At 33.8% G+C, this 21,687-nt stretch overlaps 2 protein-coding genes across 2 annotated transcripts; both read left to right on the forward strand.

Annotated features, from left to right (window-relative positions):
- The first annotated feature begins 5,913 nt into the window (after window positions 1–5,913).
- On the forward strand, window positions 5,914–11,021 carry LOC133326207 (pickpocket protein 28-like). Its single transcript, XM_061534887.1, has 5 exons — window positions 5,914–6,305; window positions 6,378–6,483; window positions 9,585–9,733; window positions 9,801–10,600; window positions 10,663–11,021. The coding sequence occupies exons 1-5, from the start codon at window positions 5,914–5,916 to the stop codon at window positions 11,019–11,021; spliced, it is 1,806 nt and encodes a 601-aa protein (XP_061390871.1).
- Window positions 11,022–11,354: 333 nt separating this feature from the next.
- On the forward strand, window positions 11,355–16,446 carry LOC133326208 (pickpocket protein 28-like; the record flags this gene model as incomplete). Its single annotated transcript, XM_061534888.1, is given in 6 exon segments — window positions 11,355–11,518; window positions 13,478–13,678; window positions 14,983–15,091; window positions 15,149–15,289; window positions 15,336–16,152; window positions 16,219–16,446. Coding segments are annotated over 6 exon segments (1,660 nt in total), but the record flags the coding sequence as incomplete, so codon positions are not given.
- Between the last annotated feature and the right edge of the window lie 5,241 nt (window positions 16,447–21,687).

A 21,687-nucleotide genomic window follows, 5' to 3' on the forward strand; every position in this document is an offset into this window, starting at 1 on the left:
TATCACAAAAAGAGGCTCTTCTAAAAATGAACCAATGAACCTTTTTAGTAGGAAGACTTTCTACCCATGGAGAATGCAAAATACAAAAGATCTGCAAAATATAGAATATTGGCTACCCTAAAAATGACCGATATATCCTATTTTAAATACCAAACCTTCTTGGAGTAGTAGCAATGTATATGCACAATTTCAAATTCGGCCGATGGCTAAATTGACATAGAATTTTATTCTGATTAAGAATATATGGGGTCTTAGGAGAATATTTCCAGGTGATGGAAACAAATTTAATATTCACCCACCCGCCTTGTGAAGGGCATAATGAATTTTAAAGTAATATATATCTCATTATGTTGTATAAAAACATTTAGCACTTTTAGCACTTTCTAGCATTTTTTTAAACCAAATCTAGCATTTTTTATCAACAAAGTTTTGGCAACACTGCTCACAATTTACATGTTTCGTTCTACTTTTCCGTATCTTCAGGGGTCGTACGACGGAGCTCATCACGCTCATTGACCAGTACTTTCGCCTCTGCTGTAAATTATGATTCTACGGACATTTCTCTCAGCTACCCGAGGATCAGAGGGAATGGGCAGCGCTCTGAAGCGGATATTGGTAAACTCTCTGAAATCAGGCCAATCAGCTTTCCTGTGATTCAGGAAAGTATGGCGTTCAGAGGTAATAAAGTAGGGTGGTCTGTCGACGGAGACAATGATAGGAAAGTGGCCTGAGCCGAGTGAAATAACGGGTTGCCAGACTACTTCATTTATTAGATCCAGAGCAGTAATAGTAATATCTGGTGACGAATCATGGGTTCATGGTTATGAACCCGTCATCCAAATGAAAACTGCCAAATAACACAAGAGCGAACTTGATGTCCTTACAGTGGGTAATTCAATAAAACCGTATGCTACTTTTCCGTTCTGAGGTTCTTGCTTATCCATGATAAGCAACCACTGACTATAGCTTAAAATTTAAAATTTTTGAATCACTCTTAATTTTAGTCTATGGAGGAACATCTGCTACGTAGCTGATTATTGACTTTTGGAAGTTCCTGCCAAGTTTCCCAACTTAAATTAATTTTAGTTCACATTGTGGTAAAAACGATATAGGCCAGCGGAGCCATGCGATTGCATTGAAAAGAACTGTTCAAATTGGAATCCTTATTTGATTTATAGTGGTAGTGTCGGTATGGAAAATTCTTTTAGAATTTTATTCCTTATATTTTGTTCCAAAAATTCAAAAATGACATGCTTAATCTCCACCATATGATAGAGTGTATCAGAGAATCAGACATTAGTAGAAGCACTCAGGTCGTCGACATAAAATCAATTGTATAATGAACATCATTACTAGATTCAATCCGTTCGTCGAGATAAAACTAATTACAGGAAGAACAATGACCTGAATTGCTAAACTTAAGTAAAAATAAACATTTATTATATTTTTGTATTCAACGTAGTATGCCATTGATAGTCATCCCGCTTTTTTTATCAATCAATATCAATAAAAAGGATTCAACAAATTGTTTTACTGAAAGAGTTATTTTGTTTCCGAAATTAAATTTCACATGTCAACAATCGACATATAAATAGAAGCACAACAAAATTATAAACATAATTTCAACACTTAACTAAGTTAACAACTAAATTGGCTACAAATTAACCCACCAACTACTAGGGTTAACCCACAACTTGTAATTGTTATTTTCCATCATTCATGTTTTAGTAATAAACGTACAAACAATGCGTAGGAAAGAATAGTTTGTTCAAATATCAACAACGTTAATAAAAGTATTTGTGACATTCAAACACGTGACAACTTACCGTCTGCTAATTTCCGACAGGCGATCCCGATAACCATGTTTACTTTTCAATTTGGTTAATGTTAATAAAAAGCAACGGTGGCTAATACACATGCAAAGGATGTAATTAGGAAGAATGTTCGCGGTCATTGGGGGGTTAGTATACGAATGACAGAAAATATGAAAGGATAAAGCATTAGCTATGAAAATTCTCCAAAGAAAGTCAGTACACTGAAATCATTGAATGTTAATCATAACTTCCAAGGTATGCGGTTTACTGAATTGAAAAAATCAAAGACTTCAAGCAGAGTCTATCGGGATGGTAAAAATCCCTGGAACTTGGTTTTTGAAAAGTTTATGAATCTCATTCATTACAGATCAATCCTGGTGAGATGCAACGATATTGAAAATCGATGCATTTCGAGGTTCTTCAGAATTAAATTGCATTGAAGAATACGATGGAAATTATGTTCTGCATGTCTTGCCAGAAAATAAGTGTCCAATGTATTGCGTATACCGATTTAACGTAAATATTTTTTAACCACGTAAAAATATAATATAATGACAGTGCAAACAGTTATTTACGGATATTAGCCCACTTTTAGACGACATTAACAACCTAATACTAGGCAATTCCAATTCCCATAACGAATCATTGGAGAGGTTAAAACGCTGGCCTATGTCTCCACAAGGATAAGATATGACTGCCATAGCCCGACAACCTCTTTATCTTCGTCTACAGACTTCGACATCCGACCTAATTACCACATCCGACTTTATACCTAAGGGTTAAAGTCGAGAAGGACACCTCGGAGCCATTTAATACCAAACGAGGATTCAGAAATGGTGACAGTTTGTCGTGTGGACATTTTAACATCCTGCTGGACAAGGTCATACGAGATGCAAATGTGAACAGAAATGGTACTCTGTAAACCAGACTCCGACATCCAACTTAATTACCGCATCCGACTTTATACCCATAGAATACCAGTACTAAGGGGTTTAAGGTTATACGAGATTCAGCATATGGTACTCCATACGCTGACGACATCGATATAGTGGGTGGAACATTGCGAGCGGTAACAGCCCGCAATTGGCTTCGCGACTGAAGCCAATTGTCAATGACATTATTGGATCATACCAATGCGGCTTCAGACATGACAAATCCACCATTGACAAGATTTTCACCATGCGCCAAATCCAGGAAAAGATCAACGAAAAACACATCGGCACATTCCACCTGTTCGCCGACTATAAAGCCACATTCGGCAGCTCTATCCTATCTATATCGGCATTCTTGCAAAATTAATACGGCTATGCAGGATAACATTGACTGGCACAAGGTCAGCAGTTAAAGTCGGGAAGGACACCTCGGATCCATTTAATACCAAACGAGGATTCAGAAATGGTGACAGTTTGTCGTGTGGCCTTTTTAACATCCTGCTGGACAATGTCATACGAGATGCAAATGTGAACAGAAATGGTACTCTGTACACCAAACATCATATGTTACTCCTTATGCCGACAACATCGACATAATGGGTCGAAAATTGCGAGCGGTAAAAGCCAGCATCGAGCGAATTGAGAAGGAGTCTGCCAAAGTGGGACTGGCAGTAAATGGCGAGGATACCAAGCTGATGATATCAACGCGCAAGACGTCCTGTAGAGTTTGACTAACTGTGGAACTTGAAAACTACAGCTTCGATGTAATGAACGATTTTGTATACCTCGGTACCGCCATAAACAAAACTATTTACATTAGCTTTGAAATCTAAAGAATAATAGCGTTGGGAAACAAATGCTGCTATGGTCTCGAGTAAACAATTCAAACAAGGCCACCTCTCACCAGACCAAATACACACTCTACAAGGCGCTACTACCCGTGCTGTTGTATGGATCTGAAGCATAGGTACATACGCAAGCAGATGAGGCAGCTCTTGGAGTATTTGAGAGAAAAATTCTCCGAAAGATCTATGTGAACAGCGAATATCGCCGTCGAATGAACTATGAGTTGTATCATCTATTCTCGGACATCGACATAATTAAACGTATTGAGCTGCAGAGACTACGTTGGCTAGGTCATATTGTGAGAAAGAATTCGATAAAAAATCGATTAAGATCAAGTAGAAGACAACATTTCGGAAATGGTCTTTCAAATTGTTAAGCTCGGATCAAGAACTCTTGTAATGTCACAAGCCACCTAAGTAAGTACTAAGGGCTTCAATGTCCATGTTTTAATGCATTAATGTCTAATGGGTTACCGGGGCTCTGGCTGAGTAAATTATCAACACATTTTGTTGGTGCATGTGAATACTCCACCAAGGATAAAATGTGATTGCCACACATTCTCACAGTGGCACCAGGTCTGTTAAATGTTGTATCCACATAAAATCGCATTTCCCACTATTCGTCATTATCCGACTTCTGAACTGAACTACCGAAAACTGGTTGACAAGTAATCGGTTCGCTTCTCAGATCCTCGTGCAGCTTAGAGGAATTTTTCTGCAATATTATCACATACCGAACAGATAATGTGGCACATGACCTATCGGAGGTATTTGATTCCATTTCGAACTGTTCGAGAATATATATACAGTATACCACCATCTGGCCGTGTTTGAAACCTTGAATAATCAACTATATATGGACGCTAGTCAGAGGGACGTGACGGAATTGCTCAACATCTACATTTTTCAAATTCCTTTCCAAAAGGTATAGATATCGTAATTTATGCAGATGACTGACTGTACGATCATGGAATCGGGCCCCATAATTGGACTAAGGAATAAGAGAATATCCGCCAGTAATTCTGTAGCCTATCAATTTATCACTGAAATGAAGCCCACTTTGAACATAAAAGTTTATGGGACCACCAATTACACCAAGAAATTGGGTGTGACAGCATTCGTAACGAGAATATAGAATTACACACCTAAAAGTCCTCAAGTCATTGGTGGCAGTACTGGAGACCCTGACAAAATAACTTGTTGATCTCCTATAAAGCCGTATCCCGGTCAGCGTTGAGCTATACTGCACTAGTGTAGTTTTTAAATATAGAATTAGTCACCTAAAAGTCCTCAAGTTATTGGTGGCCGTAGTGGAGACCCTAACAAAATAACTTGTTGACCTCTTATAAAGCCGTATCCCGGTCAGTGTTGAGCTATACTGCGCTAGTGTAGTTTTTGAATGTTTGTCATAATTAGTTGAACAACATTCAGACCTGCCAGAATTCCATCCCGAGAATAGTAAGAGGATATCTCCTTATGATAACATCTTTATAAAGACACGGCCTTATGTTTAGACTTCTTTCGCAGAGGCACGTCAGAAGTGATCTTCATAATCTAGAGAGTTAGCTCCGAAGTTAAAAGAATGAATCACTAGATCATTGCGCATATCGAACAGGTCTGAATATTATGCATTCATATGTAGAAGAAGGACAAGATTGTATAAGTGCTACAATCTGGTCTCTGACTTCATCCATAGCAGCAGAGGAACAACTCCTGTCAAGGGAAACACTTTTGGTCTTAGTACAAATAATATCAGGATGGAACAAACTTCTTAATTTCTAACACATTTCCGGCATGTGGATTGGGACCATGTCGTTCTCCCTGAAAAGCCCGAACACATACAAATTACTTAATTGACATGGAATATTATTTTGATATTTTAGATATTTCAAGTAGTTCAAGATATACCTTCCGCTATAAAATGATAGAATGAGCATGAGTGTTTTTTAGACAACAACGATTCATTCATGATTACTCAATCACGTAATATTGTTCATTCTAATTGATACATTTATTGACAAAGGGTTTCAATTGGACACTGAGGAGCCAATGCATTTTATTTATTTTCGTTTAAAAAAAAGAGAACAATTTTCTTTTTTTCGATTGAAAAGTTCAACATGCAATATAAACAAACATTTAAGGTTATCAAGGCAACACAACCTTCCATACCACCTCTCCTTGCTAAACTAAATGCACCAACACTTAAAATTACACCGCTGTGTAATTACCGAATCAAGTTCAATTAAATCAACAACAAGAACATGGGTATATGAATGAATCCCAGGTATCATCAGCTATCAGTATCGCTTACAACTTCGAACTATGAGTACTTTGAATCGTCCCAAATTAAATGTTCCCTTGAGAACAAGTCTGGATAAACCGTTGCTGATGAAACGTGAAAGTTCGGTTAATTTGAAACAGGTTTTCAGTGAAAATACTGAAGAATTTTGTACACATTCAACATTGCACGGTCTAAAATATGTTGTCGATGAGCAGTTGTATCCTGGTGAAAGGATATTTTTTGCATTATCATTTGTCGCGGTTGTCCTGCTGTCGATATTCTTTATACGCGATGTTTATGCCAAGTGGCGTTCCACGCCGGTTATTGTCGGTATTAGTCCGCAGCCAAGTTTTATTGTCAATGAACCATTTCCGGCGGTAACATTTTGTAATTTAAATCAGGCTTCAAAGAAGAGGGCCGAAGTGTATAATGAGTGAGTTGAATTGAAATTTAAATGGGTGTTGAAGTGTTGTGAATAACAAAAATATTATTTGGTATATTTTAGATTTTCCAGTGAATATGCAATGCTGCAACTATTGTGCAAAAAAGAAGTCAATCAAACAATTGCATCGGCTATCAATTGGAATTTATTTGAAGATTTTATTGTGAATGTAAGTACAGAGTGGAATTTCTAAAAATATGTCTTTACGCTCTATCCGGACGTGAGTTTTTATAGAAAATCAAGGAATATTATGGCGTGGATTTTCAAAGAATATTTTTTCTATGACCAGGGACTATCTCAAAGTGTGGATTTTTTAAAGAATATTTTTTCATGGACTATCAGAAGGCGTGGATTTTTTAAAGAATATTTTTTCATGGACTATCAGAAGGCGTGGATTTTTTAAAGAATATTTTTTCATGGACTATCAGAAGGCGTGGATTTTTTAAAGAATATTTTTTCATGGACTATCAGAAGGCGTGGATTTTTTAAAGAATATTTTTTCATGGACTATCAGAAGGCGTGGATTTTTTAAAGAATATTTTTTCATGGACTATCAGAAGGCGTGGATTTTTTAAAGAATATTTTTTCATGGACTATCAGAAGGCGTGGATTTTTTAAAGAATATTTTTTCATGGACTATCAGAAGGCGTGGATTTTTTAAAGAATATTTTTTCATGGACTATCAGAAGGCGTGGATTTTTTAAAGAATATTTTTTCATGGACTATCAGAAGGCGTGGATTTTTTAAAGAATATTTTTTCATGGACTATCAGAAGGCGTGGATTTTTTAAAGAATATTTTTTCATGGACTATCAGAAGGCGTGGATTTTTTAAAGAATATTTTTTCATGGACTATCAGAAGGCGTGGATTTTTTAAAGAATATTTTTTCATGGACTATCAGAAGGCGTGGATTTTTTAAAGAATATTTTTTCATGGACTATCAGAAGGCGTGGATTTTTTAAAGAATATTTTTTCATGGACTATCAGAAGGCGTGGATTTTTTAAAGAATATTTTTTCATGGACTATCAGAAGGCGTGGATTTTTTAAAGAATATTTTTTCATGGACTATCAGAAGGCGTGGATTTATTAAAAAAAGATTTTTCATGGACTATCCTAGGCGTTTTTTAAAAATATTTTTTCATGGACTATCAGAAGGCGTGGATTTTTTAAAGAATATTTTTTCATGGACTATCAGAAGGCGTGGATTTTTTAAAGAATATTTTTTCATGGACTATCAGAAGGCGTGGATTTTTTAAATAATATTTTTTCATGGACTATCAGAAGGCGTGTATTTTTTAAAAATATTTTTTCATGGACTATCAGAAGGCGTGGATTTTTTAAAGAAAATTTTTTCATGGACTATCAGAAGGCGTGGATTTTTTAAAAAATATTTTTTCATGGACTATCAGAAGGCGTGGATTTTTTAAAAAAATATTTTTTCTTGGACTATCAGAAGGCGATTTATTAAAAAAAGATTTTTTGGACTTAAAGGCGTGGATTTATTAAAAAAAAAGATTTTTCATGGACTATCCTAGGCGTGGATTTATTAAAAAAAAAGATTTTTCATGGACTATCCAAGGCGTGGATTTATTAAAAAAAAGATTTTTCATGGACTATAGAAGGCGTGGATTTATTAAAAAAATTTTTTCATGGACTATCCTAGGCGTGGATTTTTTAAAAAAATTTTTTCATGGACTATCAGAAGGCGTGGATTTTTTAAAAATATTTTTTCATGGACTATCAGAAGGCGTGGATTTTTTCAAGAATATTTTTTCAAGGACTCACATTAGGCGTGGATTTTTTAAAGAATATTTTTTCATGGACTCACAATAGGCGTGGATCTTTTCAAGAATATTTTTTCAAGGACTCACATTAGGCGTGGATTTTTTAAAGAATATTTTTTCATGGACTCACAATAGGCGTGGATCTTTTCAAGAATATTTTTTCATGGCCTATAAAATTCGTGGATTTATAAAAGAATATTTTTTCATGGACTATCAGAAGGCGTGGATTTTTTAAAGAATATTTTTTCATGGACTATCAGAAGGCGTGGATTTTTTAAAGAATATTTTTTCATGGACTATCAGAAGGCGTGGATTTTTTAAAGAATATTTTTTCATGGACTATCAGAAGGCGTGGATTTTTTAAAGAATATTTTTTCATGGACTATCAGAAGGCGTGGATTTTTTAAAGAATATTTTTTCATGGACTATCAGAGGCGTGGATTTTTTAAAGAATATTTTTTCATGGACTATCAGAAGGCGTGGATTTTTTAAAGAATATTTTTTCATGGACTATCAGAAGGCGTGGATTTTTTAAAGAATATTTTTTCATGGACTATCAGAAGGCGTGGATTTTTTAAAGAATATTTTTTCATGGACTATCAGAAGGCGTGGATTTTTTAAAGAATATTTTTTCATGGACTATCAGAAGGCGTGGATTTTTTAAAGAATATTTTTTAATGGACTATCAGAAGGCGTGGATTTTTTAAAGAATATTTTTTCATGGACTATCAGAAGGCGTGGATTTTTTAAAGAATATTTTTTCATGGACTATCAGAAGGCGTGGATTTTTTAAAGAATATTTTTTCATGGACTATCAGAAGGCGTGGATTTTTTAAAGAATATTTTTTCATGGACTATCAGAAGGCGTGGATTTTTTAAAGAATATTTTTTCATGGACTATCAGAAGGCGTGGATTTTTTAAAGAATATTTTTTCATGGACTATCAGAAGGCGTGGATTTTTTAAAGAATATATTTTTTCATGGACTATCAGAGGGCGTGGATTTTTTAAAGAATATTTTTTCATGGACTATCAGAAGGCGTGGATTTTTTAAAGAATTTTTTTTCATGGACTATCAGAAGGCGTGGATTTTTTAAAGAATATTTTTTCATGGACTATCAGAAGGCGTGGATTTTTTAAAGAATATTTTTTCATGGACGTGATTTTTTAAAGGCGTGATTTTTTAAAGAATACTTTTTCATGGACGTGATTTTTTAAAGGCGTGATTTTTTAAAAGCTTTTTTTTTTTCATGGACTATCAGAAGGCGTGAATTTTTTAAAGAATATTTTTTCATGGACTATCAGAAGGCGTGAATTTGTTAAAGAATATTTTTTCATGGACTATCAGAAGGCGTGAATTTTTTAAAGAATATTTTTTCATGGACTATCAGAAGGCGTGAATTTTTTAAAGAATATTTTTTCATGGACTATCAGAAGGCGTGGATTTTTTAAAGAATATTTTTCATATATGATTCTCTTCTTACAGATTTCCCAACCATGTGAAGAGATGATAATTGGTTGTAACTTTGGTGGACTGGATTACAACTGTAAAGATATTTTTCGAACCATTGTAACAGATGAGGGATTATGCTGTGTATTCAATCAATTAGATCCGAAATATATGTACAAAGAAAAGTATGTGTCAATGAGCTAAAAAAATACCAAATCCTAATAATCTAAATCAATTCTATCTATTCCACAGCGTACCCAGAAAACGTGAGCTACCCTACACGGATGATGCCGTTGCTGTGAATTGGAATCCTGAAAAAGGTTATCCTGATAATTTACCCGACAAATTCTATCCACGTACAGCGGCTGGTACCGGACAGACACTTGGTCTTAGCATCACATTTGATGTGGATATCAATGACTATTATTGCTCCTCAACATCAAGTGTAGGTATTAAAATGGCTTTACATAGTCCGGCTGAAGTGCCACATGTACGAGAAATTGGTACCCTTTTGCCGGCAGGCTATGAGACGAAAATTCGTATACGACCCGATAAAACTGAAGCTGCCTTGAATTTGAAATCAATCAATCGAAAATATCGTCAATGTCTGTTTGATGGAGAGGAACATTTGACTTATTTTTCGTATTATAATGGACGGAATTGTGAGATGGAATGTCAAGCGCGTCGTTTACTGGAGCGTTGTAATTGTTTGGCCTATTATATGCCATTGATAGAGAATAACACCAAGATTTGTGGTATTATCGATACGCCATGCGTGAAACAAGTGGCACAACACAATAGGAATAGGTCACGAGCCGTATTGGAAGATTGTCAACATTTGTGTTGGCCAAGCTGCTTTGATTTGAATTTCTATAGTGATTTCTTCTCCGCGCCCATTTCGCATGAGGGATTTGAAATTTCCAATAAATTGGTTAAGAATATGGCAAGTGATTATGCTGAGAAGAGTATGGGTGTGGCACATTTCTATTTCACCGATAACACCTTTCGCAGCACCAAGCAGACGGAATTTGTGGGAATTACAGATTTTTTGTGTGAGTTTTCGAATGACTTGAATAGAATTTGAAATAATGATATTTTTTTCTTCTCCTTGCAGCCAGTGTCGGAGGTCTGATGGGCCTCTTTATGGGCTTCAGTTTTATATCGATTGCCGAATTTATTTACTATGCCATATTGCGTCCTTATCACAAAATCAAAAAACATGATCGCCTAAATCAGTCCAAATCCAAATCGAAACCTCCACAAGATGTCCGCGACTATCAGGTTCGCTTTGTAAGTCCAACTGAAAGGACAATTATGCGTATACCCGACCATTTGACGAAATCGAAAAAATTACAAATGTTTCCACACCCAAATTTTATTATGGGTCGTCGGCAGAGTCCGGAATTGGATAATGATATTTTTAATAAACGCCCGTCATGGAACAGTAATCGAGGTTATAATAAATCCAAATAAACAAATTTTATTATCAAAAATAAACTAGAACAACAACAATAATATATGTTTATGTAATTTAATAAAATGTAATCGAAAGTAAAGTGCAATATGTTGTAATAGACACCAAGGAATGTTTTTTTGTTTTCTTTGGGAAATAAAGGGAAATAGTAAGTGAACATATTTAGCCAATGGTAATATGTGGGTAAATATTTTCGTTAGTCGTAATGTGTATTTCCTAAAGAAAATAATAGAATTGAGAATTTTATTATATAAAGGTATGCATTTCACTAGGAAATTCAAAGTGTTGTGAAGTGCCTTGAAGTTCGTTGAAGGATATTTTATTTCGGTGAAATGCTGCTTTGGAAAAACATCAAGAAAATCCGGGAATTTGGCCAAATCTATGGAACTCAAAGTGTACGGGAAATCTTTTGGCAAAATACCAAAGAATTTTGTCGCCAAACTACGCTGCATGGCATGAAGTATATTGTGGATCCGAATTTGAAGCCAAGTGAAAGGTAAGTAGGACTTCTTTTAATCGAAAGTTAAAAACGGCATTGTATTTTGATATCTTACACCTTGAATCAATTGCAATAGAAATATTTCCTTTTGGAGCTCGATTAGTAAAAGATCCTTTGGTCATTTATTTTATAACTCCATACTTCAGCCTGTCCAAAAAATGTCCATCCAAAACGGCACCTTTCTATAGATCATCTGTAAACATTCCATTCTTCAAATTTTCCATAAATATTTCTTAATTCAGTTAATTATTTTCCATACATGGAATGAAGTATGTTGTGGATCTATATTAGAAGCCAAGTGAAAGGTAAGTAGTGATTAATAATCGAGTTTTGATACCTTACACTTTGAGCAGTCCCGTCAATAGTGGGTTATTTTTAAGCAAACTAAGATATTGTTCAGAAATTGGATTAAACTTTTAGTGTTTTGATTCTTTCATGGGGAAGAACATGAATTCCTCATACTCATTTTAAAAACCTGGCTAGGAACTTCACATACTTACTTACTTAAGTAAGTAAGTGAAGTTCCTAGGAACTTCAACATACATAAAATTGAACAAAGTCTTTGAACATTCTGGAAGAAAGGAATCTGAAATGCCACTCGAATGCTAAATCCTTCAGTATACAAAAACAAGAAAACAAGTGAAAACAGCGTTGAGTTCGCCCGGGCCGAACTTTGGATTCGTTAAGTTCGCCCGGGTCGAACCAAAAAACGGACCGATAATTCTACAAATCGATTTATGTGAACCACTAAATACAAATTTCAGCAATTTTATTGGGGATTTTATGGGGGATATTGATTACATAGTGTAGAAATTAGCGAATATTTGGGGTTGTCATATATATGTCAATTTCGGACCAAATATTGTAGTTTTGTATCTCAATTCTTTACTTTAGGTTAAATTTATCATTATATGGGAGAGATGCCTAAATACCGGTTTGAGTTTTTAACACGATTTGCTACCCAACAAGAACTCAAAGTACTAAATTACGACCAATTCGGCGGAAAATGTGGTCAAAACCCCAAAAACTGAAAATTGGGTGTAACGTTATTTGGGGGCTACCAGAAAAAGTGGACCTAAATTAAAAAAAAAAATAATTTTTGCGAACTTTCTCAATTCGTTTAGAGGCTAGAGTCACTACAACAGACAGACGGAAATGCTTAAATCGTCATAGAATTTTACGCTTATCAAGAATATATATATATACTTAATAGGGTCGGAAATGATTATTTCGGTGAGTTAGAAACGGAAAAACAAACTTAATATACTCTCTATACTATGGTGGATGGTATAAAAAGGAAGGAATAGTTGTTATTTATATGGCGATTTTCCCAAAGAGTCAATGGTCCACAATTTTTGAGCGATGTCAACAGTTCATACGAGATCCTGACATGTACTCTTTCTAACACCGTTGGAATTTTCGGATTCCAGTAAGGAGTTATCATGCTCGCCATCAACAATAAGGATTTTTCTTTAATCACAAACAAAAAACCACAACAAAATAATAACAAACAAATTTTCGAAATTCTTTCCTTCTTTTTTGAATCTTCATATATATTTTAAAAGTTGCAAACCTTAACAAATATTGCTATTCATTTACCAGCCCAATGAATATCTTGAACATTTTATATCGGAAAAGGGGCTAGACGTACAACATAATATCACACATGACAGAGTGCCGTTTCATAAATATTCGAAAACTTTTACACAAACCCCATGGAATACATTTGGGTCATGGCGGGCCCAACTACAATATTTTCAATTTTATATGAAAATATTGTATTTTATATTTATTTTATATTTATATGCATTCAATTTTATATGTCCTCTAAAATTATCAATTATCATTTAAGATTTAGAGCATCTCCTCCATAAGACGAAAATGGCGAAACGTATCATAAAATCAGTCCTTTCCTACCTTATTTCTTTCCTTAAAAAAATATATTTATAATTCCAGATGCTTCTTTGGTGTATCTGTTGTAACGGTGATATTTGCTGCAGTGTATTTAATTGTCCATGTCTATCAGAAATGGGCCAATACCCCAGTAATTGTGGGTATTAATCCTCAATCAACTGCCATCACTGACGAACCATTCCCGGCTGTGACAATTTGCAATTTAAATCAAGCTTTAAATCATACAGCGGAGAAGTTTTCAAGGTAAGTATTTTCGAAATACTGAAAAGAAATATTTTTGTGTTCTTGTATAATAAAAGTTGGTCCATTGTATGATATTAATACCAAAACCAGTAAAGAAAGACACATTGGGAATAATTCCACGAAATCGGACGAAAATATATATTCGAGCTATATCTAAATCTGAACCCATTAAAAACAAAACTTAATACACATTTATATAGGCCCAATTCGGTACGCTTTGTAAAATTTCATGTCAGTCGCATAAACATTGAGTGTTGGGGTACCACTTACATAAAATCGGACGAACATATAAATGGGACCTGAAACGTTATTTTTTATGAATTACAAGAAAGTTAAAAAATACACACATAATCAGTAATACGGTTCATAATTTATTATCTGAAGATTATTTCATGTAAATGTTGATCACGATTGTGCCTCAAATGTTCCATCCGTTTCGTCTAATTTTGGCATACTCCGAAAAAAAAATCTAAAAGGTCGTTCGTTTTCAAATATTTCCCCATCTGAATTTTGGAAAGCTTCATACTAAATTCCAAAGCACGTATTTTAATAAAAACATTCAATAATATGCGAGTGTTTGTGCTAGTTGTTTAAAGAAAATAGCTGAAAATCTGCAAGGAGTCATATTTAGAGCACCGTTGGAAAATGAATCGAGTATACTCTATTATCTCTATTATTAGTAAAGTATGGAGTAAAATACTCTCGAAATCGAGTAAATTCTACTCCTAGCAATTGTTATTTCTTTCATATCTAATACGACGGGTGGAAGTACTCGTATCCACTTAGAATAATATTTTTCATGTAGGTTAATATTGCCACAATCCGCAGCTGCAAACGAAACAAAAGCATATAGATTTATGCTAAACATGGCAGCACCAAATCCCGTTTGGTACTACACATATATTGGCACTCTCTTGGATAAACCTTTGATCTATTTCAAACATTTTGGTTCCCATTCGTATTTTTCAACACCATGGTAAAAGAATGAAGGCGAACGTCTTGTAAAAATCTGAATGTACAAAATTGAGCCAATTGAGGATAGTCGTCAAAAAAACTTTATTAGCACAAAAAATTATTGAATATTTTCATAATTCCATTCATGTTAGGTTTCGATATATAGAGGATGGTCCATATCTTTAATTTATCAAGCTGAACACACGAACATGGAATATAGATTTTAACTCTGATAATGGCTCTTCAATTAATATTTCGAGGTGTAGTCATAGTCAGATCTTTGTCTTCAAGTTATTTTTACGAAAATTCTTTCCACACTGTATTGCAATATTTCTAATTATTTATTACAGGAATTCTACAGATTTTACAATCGTTCAGCTGCTATGTAAACGTGAAGTAAATCAGACAGCGATCAAGTCAATTACCAACTGGAATCATGTGGAGCAATTTATAGTTAATGTGGGTACAAATCGAGATCAAGCCTTAAATTATTCATTACAATTATGTTTTCTACAGATCTCCCAACCATGTAAGGATATGTTGGTCGAATGCCGTTTTGGTGGCAAATATTACAACTGTAGTCATCTGTTTTATCCCTTGGTAACCGATGAAGGATTGTGTTGCACCTTCAATATGTTGCATCCAATGTTTATGTATGTTTCACAGTAAGTAAATTTTGACCATTAAAAAAGTGAAAGACTAGTAAAAAATATATCTCTTCGAATTTATTTCTAGCATTCCCTTATCCTATCCAAATGTTACACCGGTACAAACACCAATCGATTGGTATTCCGAGGCAGGATACTCAAAAAATTTACCCAAAAATTATTATCCGAAAAAAGTTCCTGGTGTTGGAGAATCATTGGGCCTCTCAGTGGCGATAGATGTTCAAGAGGATAAATATTATTGTTCCTCATCGAATAGTATTGGATTTAAATTTGCCTTACATAGTCCCAACGAGACGCCGAATGTTCATGACACTGGAGTTTTTATCGAACCGGGTAAAGAAACAAATATACGAATAATACCGTTTAAAACCGAATCACATAAACAACTATTGGCAATGTCAAAGAGATTGCGTAAATGTCTATTTCATGATGAGGGAAAATTGAAATTTTTCGCCCATTACACTCAGAGAAATTGTGAAATGGAATGTGTCGCCCTGTTGTCGTGGAAATATTGCGGCTGTATTAGTTTTTATATGCCGAAAATCTATAATAATGTTACCGTGTGTAGCATCAATGAGGCCAAGTGTGCCAGGGCGGTACGTTTGGGCATTTACAATAGTCAAACGTCATGTTTTGATGAATGCCTGCCGGGTTGCTTTGAAATTGACTATCCGATTAATACGTTCGCAACAAAGTTGGCCCACACTGGCTTGATTTTTAGTAATCGTAATCTTGCCAATATGAAACGTTCGTATGTTGTGAAAAATCTAGCCATTGTGCATATGTTTTTCAGCTCGAATACATTTCGTAGTAATTTACAAACAGAATTTATTGACTTTTCAGATTTTTTGTGTAAGTTAATTAAAATAAGAAAAGAAAAACCAAACTGTATCTAACAAATTAATTTTTTTTTTGCAGCAAGTGTTGGTGGACTGATGGGCTTATTTTTGGGTTTTAGTTTCCTATCGATTGCCGAGTGTATCTATTATGCTGTCATACATCCTTGTCGTACAATTGGAAAATATCACAAATCATTGAAAAGTTTGAAAAAAGTTCGAAAACATTCACCAAAATGGATAAAGAAACGTGCCACCTTAAAGTCTCGTTGTAAGAAGTTATTCACCTCATCATCGAATGTTGAGTATCGTAATGAAAAAATTATAAAAGTTCCATATGCCATTACATATGGATTTGACGTTCCAGTTGATGATAGAATTCAATTACCATTTTGTCAGTGAATATGTCTATCCGAATCTATGAAAAATGAAAAATCGGTGTTGTGTGTCCTTAAATTATAACTAAAAGCTATTTAAATAAATTTAGTTTGCTTTGTGTGTAAAGCGTTGTAAATTGTTTTATTGCAGGGGCATGAACTATAAAATTAAAAGACTCTAATAACTTCACTTTAAATGCCCACACCTTAAAAAATTCTAGAAGTCTCTAACAGTTTGCATTATTTCATCACCCATTATTTGATTCCCTAAAAAATTTCTTAAAAGGTCTAGCTTTTAATCACTAAAAGCCTTTAATTCCTTGGAGCCTCTACAGACTTTCCATGAGAATTCCACGCGAAGTTAATTGTTAGAGGCCTCTAAATATTTGTTTTTAAAGTTCCTGTCTTTAATTGCTAAAAGCCTTTTTTTTCTTAAAAAGCGTGTGTCTTGAATTCTAAGAAACCAATCAAGTATTTCCTTAAAAAGTCCACGTCTTTAATTTCTATAACTCTCCTAAGATGTTCTGTAAAATCCCACACTAGTAGGTTCTTCTAAAACAGATTCTATCTTACAATCTTTCAAAGATTTTTCATAAAACCCCTTGAGATCTTCCAGATAAACAGCGTTGCAGATAATCTAAAAGTCCTTTAAGGGAGCACAATACGCCCCCCAACTTTCTCGATTATTACTTTTCAAGATTTTCAATGGACTGGTAAATGAAATTTTATAGGGTCATTCTAGAATTAGTGTAGGTTGGAATTAAATATTTTTTAACGGAGAGAAAGGAGGTTCCCTTAAAATCTACGCATCAAAACGTAAGAGTCCTTTATAATCTACGCTTTAGCATAAAAAATCCTTCAAAATCTAATGTTCCTTAGAATCAACGATTGAAGATCTAACATTCCAACAGGAATTTCTGCTCGAAGATCTAAAAGCTCGTTAAACCTCCAGCTATCGTTTAAATAATATCATTAAATATTTATTTTATCCTTCGAATAACATCCTTTAAAAATAAACCCTCTAGTTATCCTTCAAATAAAATACATCGCCTATTGACATGGTTATAATTCAAATAATATCCATAAAAAGCCTTGATTATAGACTCGGTCGCCATTCAACTATTATGCTTAACTAGTATACTCTCATATCTATGATTATCCTTCAATTAATAACCTTAAAATTCATTATGGTCCATCTTCATGTTCCATCAAAATATTCCTTTAAAAATAACACTATTAATTCAGAAAGTCCTTCAAAAATATTTCATATATTTCGTTCAAAGAAATATGTTATAAAAAGACCTGACTTTTATCTGAAATAGTCTTTCAAAAAATATTCTTTAAAAATCCACGCCTCTATAGCTTAGATAGTTCTCCTAAAAATATTCTTTAAAAATCCACGCCTCTATAGCTTAGATAGTTCTCCTAAAAATATTCTTTAAAAATCCACGCCTATAGCTTAGATAGTTCTCCTAAAAATATTCTTTAAAAATCCACGCCTATAGCTTAGATAGTTCTCCTAAAAATATTCTTTAAAAATCCACGCCTATAGCTTAGATAGTTCTCCTAAAAATATTCTTTAAAAATCCACGCCTATAGCTTAGATAGTTCTCCTAAAAATATTCTTTAAAAATCCACGCCTATAGCTTAGATAGTTCTCCTAAAAATATTCTTTAAAAATCCACGCCTATAGCTTAGATAGTTCTCCTAAAAATATTCTTTAAAAATCCACGCCTATAGCTTAGATAGTTCTCCTAAAAATATTCTTTAAAAATCCACGCCTATAGCTAAAATAGTTCTCCAAAAAATATTCTTTAAAAATCCACGCCTATAGCTTAGATAGTTCTCCTAAAAATATTCTTTAAAAATCCACGCCTATAGCTTAGATAGTTCTCCTAAAAATATTCTTTAAAAATCCACGCCTATAGCTTAGATAGTTCTCCTAAAAATATTCTTTAAAAATCCACGCCTATAGCTTAGATAGTTCTCCTAAAAATATTCTTTAAAAATCCACGCCTATAGCTTAGATAGTTCTCCTAAAAATATTCTTTAAAAATCCACGCCTATAGCTTAGATAGTTCTCCTAAAAATATTCTTTAAAAATCCACGCCTATAGCTTAGATAGTTCCACCTAAAAATATCCTTTAAAAATCCACGCCTATGGAACTCTTTTGAGGCTTAAAAATATTCTTTCAAAATCCACGCCTAAGGAGCTTTGCTGAGGTCTAAAAATATTCTTTAAAAATCCACGCCTATAGCTTAGATAGTTCTCCTAAAAATATTCTTTAAAAATCCACGCCTATAGCTTAGATAGTTCTCCTAAAAATATTCTTTAAAAATCCACGCCTATAGCTTAGATAGTTCTCCTAAAAATATTCTTTAAAAATCCACGCCTATAGCTAAGATAGTTCTCCTAAAAATATTCTTTAAAAATCCGCGCCTATAGCTAAGATAGTTCTCCTAAAAATATTCTTTAAAAATCCACGCCTATAGCTAAGATAGTTCTCCTAAAAATATTCTTTAAAAATCCACGCCTATAGCTAAGATAGTTCTCCTAAAATTATTCCATATTATTCCTTAACAAGAAGAATACACATGGTTCAAATTAACATAGAAACTACACTTAGGTTTCATTTTAATAATCAGGAAGTTCCGTATGTTATTAACGAAGTACATAGTTAATAATTAATTTCCCTTAATTTCACAAGTTGTAGCAAAATAATGTTAACAACAGATATTAATGGTTTGATGTCCTTGAAAAAGGGCTTATAAAAATGTCAAGGTATTTGGAAAATTTCCTAGTTTCTTCATAGCCACTATGGCTTCAACCTGTAGTTCGGAAAGTTCAAAATCTTTGGAAAGTGTTGTTAGTGATAATAGAAAGAAAGGATTGTGGAATTCTCTAGTTCAAAATGTTAAAGAATTTTGTAAAAATACCACATTGCATGGCTTGAATTACTTGGTCAATGAAGATTTATATCCATTGGAGAGGTATTCGAAGTTGGAGCAAATAGTGTATAATATAGAAAAAAATACTGTGAAAAAAAAACTTAAATGTTTAAAAGGATTCTCGAAGCCATAAAGGGTGGACTATATTTTTTCGAGGACTATGTGAGTTAAAGGCGTGGATTTTTAAAGAGTATTTTTTCGAGGACTATCTGAGTTAAAGGCGTGGATTTTTAAAGAGTATTTTTTCGAGGACTATCTGAGTTAAAGGCGTGGATTTTTAAAGAGTATTTTTTCGACGACTATCTGAGTTGAAGGCGTAGATTTTTAAAGAGTATTTTTTCGAGGACTATCTGAGTTAAAGGCGTGGATTTTTAAAGAGTATTTTTTCGAGGATTGTCTGAGTTACAGGCGTGGATTTTGAAAAAGTATTTTTTCGAGGACTATCTGAGTTAAAAGCGTGGATTTTTAAAGAGTATTTTTTCGAGGACTATCTGAGTTAAAGGCGTGGATTTTTAAAGAGTATTTTTTCGACGACTATCTGAGTTGAAGGCGTAGATTTTTAAAGAGTATTTTTTCGAGGTCTATCTGATTTAAAGGCGTGGATTTTGAAAGAGTATTTTTTCGAGGAGTATCTGAGTTAAAGGCGTGGGTTTTTAAAGAGTATATTTCCGAGGACTACCTGAGTTAAAGGCGTGGATTTTTAAAGAGTATTTTTTCGAGGACTATCTGAGTTAAAGGCGTGGATTTTTAAAGAGCATTTTTTCGAGGACTATCTGAGTTAAAGGCGTGGATTTTTAAAGAGTATTTTTTAAAGAGTATTTTTTCGAGGATTATCTGAGTTAAAGGCGTGGATTTTTAAAGAGCATTTTTTCGAGGACTATCTGAGTTAAAGGCGTGGATTTTTAAAGAGTATTTTTTAAAGAGTATTTTTTCGAGGATTATCTGAGTTAAAGGCGTGGATTTTTAAAGAGAATTTTTTCGAGGACTATCTGAGTTAAAGGCGTGGATTTTTAAAGAGTATTTTTTCGAGGACTATCTGAGTTAAAGGCGTGGATTTTTAAAGAGTATTTTTTCGAGGACTATCTGAGTTAAAGGCTTGGATTTTTAAAGAGTATTTTTTCGAGGACTATCTAAGTTAAAGGCGTGGATTTTTAAAGAGTATTTTTTTCGAGGACTATCTGAGTTAAAGGCGTTGATTTTTAAAGAGTATTTTTTTCGAGGACTATCTGAGTTAAAGGCGTGGATTTTTAAAGAGTATTTTTTTCGAGGACTATCTGAGTTAAAGGCGTGGATTTTTAAAGAGTATTTTTTTCGAGGACTATCTGAGTTAAAGGCGTGGATTTTTAAAGACTATTTTTTTCGAGGACTATCTGCGTTAAAGGCGTGGATTTTTAAAGAGTATTTTTTTCGAGGACTATCTGAGTTAAAGGCGTGGATGTTTAAAGACTATTTTTTTCGAGGACTATCTGCGTTAAAGGCGTGGATTTTTAAAGAGTATTTTTTCGAGGACTATCTGAGTTAAAGGCGTGGATTTTTAAAGAGTATTTTTTCGAGGACTATCTGAGTTAAAGGCTTGGATTTTTAAAGAGTATTTTTTCGAGGACTATCTAAGTTAAAGGCGTGGATTTTTAAAGAGTATTTTTTTCGAGGACTATCTGAGTTAAAGGCGTTGATTTTTAAAGAGTATTTTTTTCGAGGACTATCTGAGTTAAAGGCGTGGATTTTTAAAGAGCATTTTTTCGAGGACTATCTGAGTTAAAGGCGTGGATTTTTAAAGAGTATTTTTTAAAGAGTATTTTTTCGAGGATTATCTGAGTTAAAGGCGTGGATTTTTAAAGAGAATTTTTTCGAGGACTATCTGAGTTAAAGGCGTGGATTTTTAAAGAGTATTTTTTCGAGGATTGTCTGAGTTAAAGGCGTGGATTTTGAAAAAGTATTTTTTCGAGGACTATCTGAGTTAAAAGCGTGGATTTTTAAAGAGTATTTTTTCGAGGACTATCTGAGTTAAAGGCGTGGATTTTTAAAGAGTATTTTTTCGACGACTATCTGAGTTGAAGGCGTAGATTTTTAAAGAGTATTTTTTCGAGGTCTATCTGATTTAAAGGTGTGGATTTTGAAAGAGTATTTTTTCGAGGAGTATCTGAGTTAAAGGCGTGGGTTTTTAAAGAGTATATTTCCGAGGACTACCTGAGTTAAAGGCGTGGATTTATTAAAAAAGAATATTT

Source organism: Musca vetustissima, unplaced genomic scaffold (genome assembly GCF_032173495.1).
Source record: "Musca vetustissima isolate MV318-11 ecotype Yass unplaced genomic scaffold, APGP_CSIRO_Mvet_v1 utg27108, whole genome shotgun sequence".
Classification (NCBI taxonomy): Eukaryota; Metazoa; Arthropoda; class Insecta; order Diptera; family Muscidae; genus Musca; species Musca vetustissima.

Coding starts and splice junctions, on each gene's coding strand:
- LOC133326207 (XM_061534887.1), top strand. CDS start 5,914: ATGAGTACTTTGAATCGTCCCAAATTAAATGTTCCCTTGAGAACAAGT. Junction 6,306..6,377: donor AGGGCCGAAGTGTATAATGA/GTGAGTTGAATT, acceptor GGTATATTTTAG/ATTTTCCAGTGAATATGCAA. Junction 9,734..9,800: donor AAATATATGTACAAAGAAAA/GTATGTGTCAAT, acceptor TCTATTCCACAG/CGTACCCAGAAAACGTGAGC.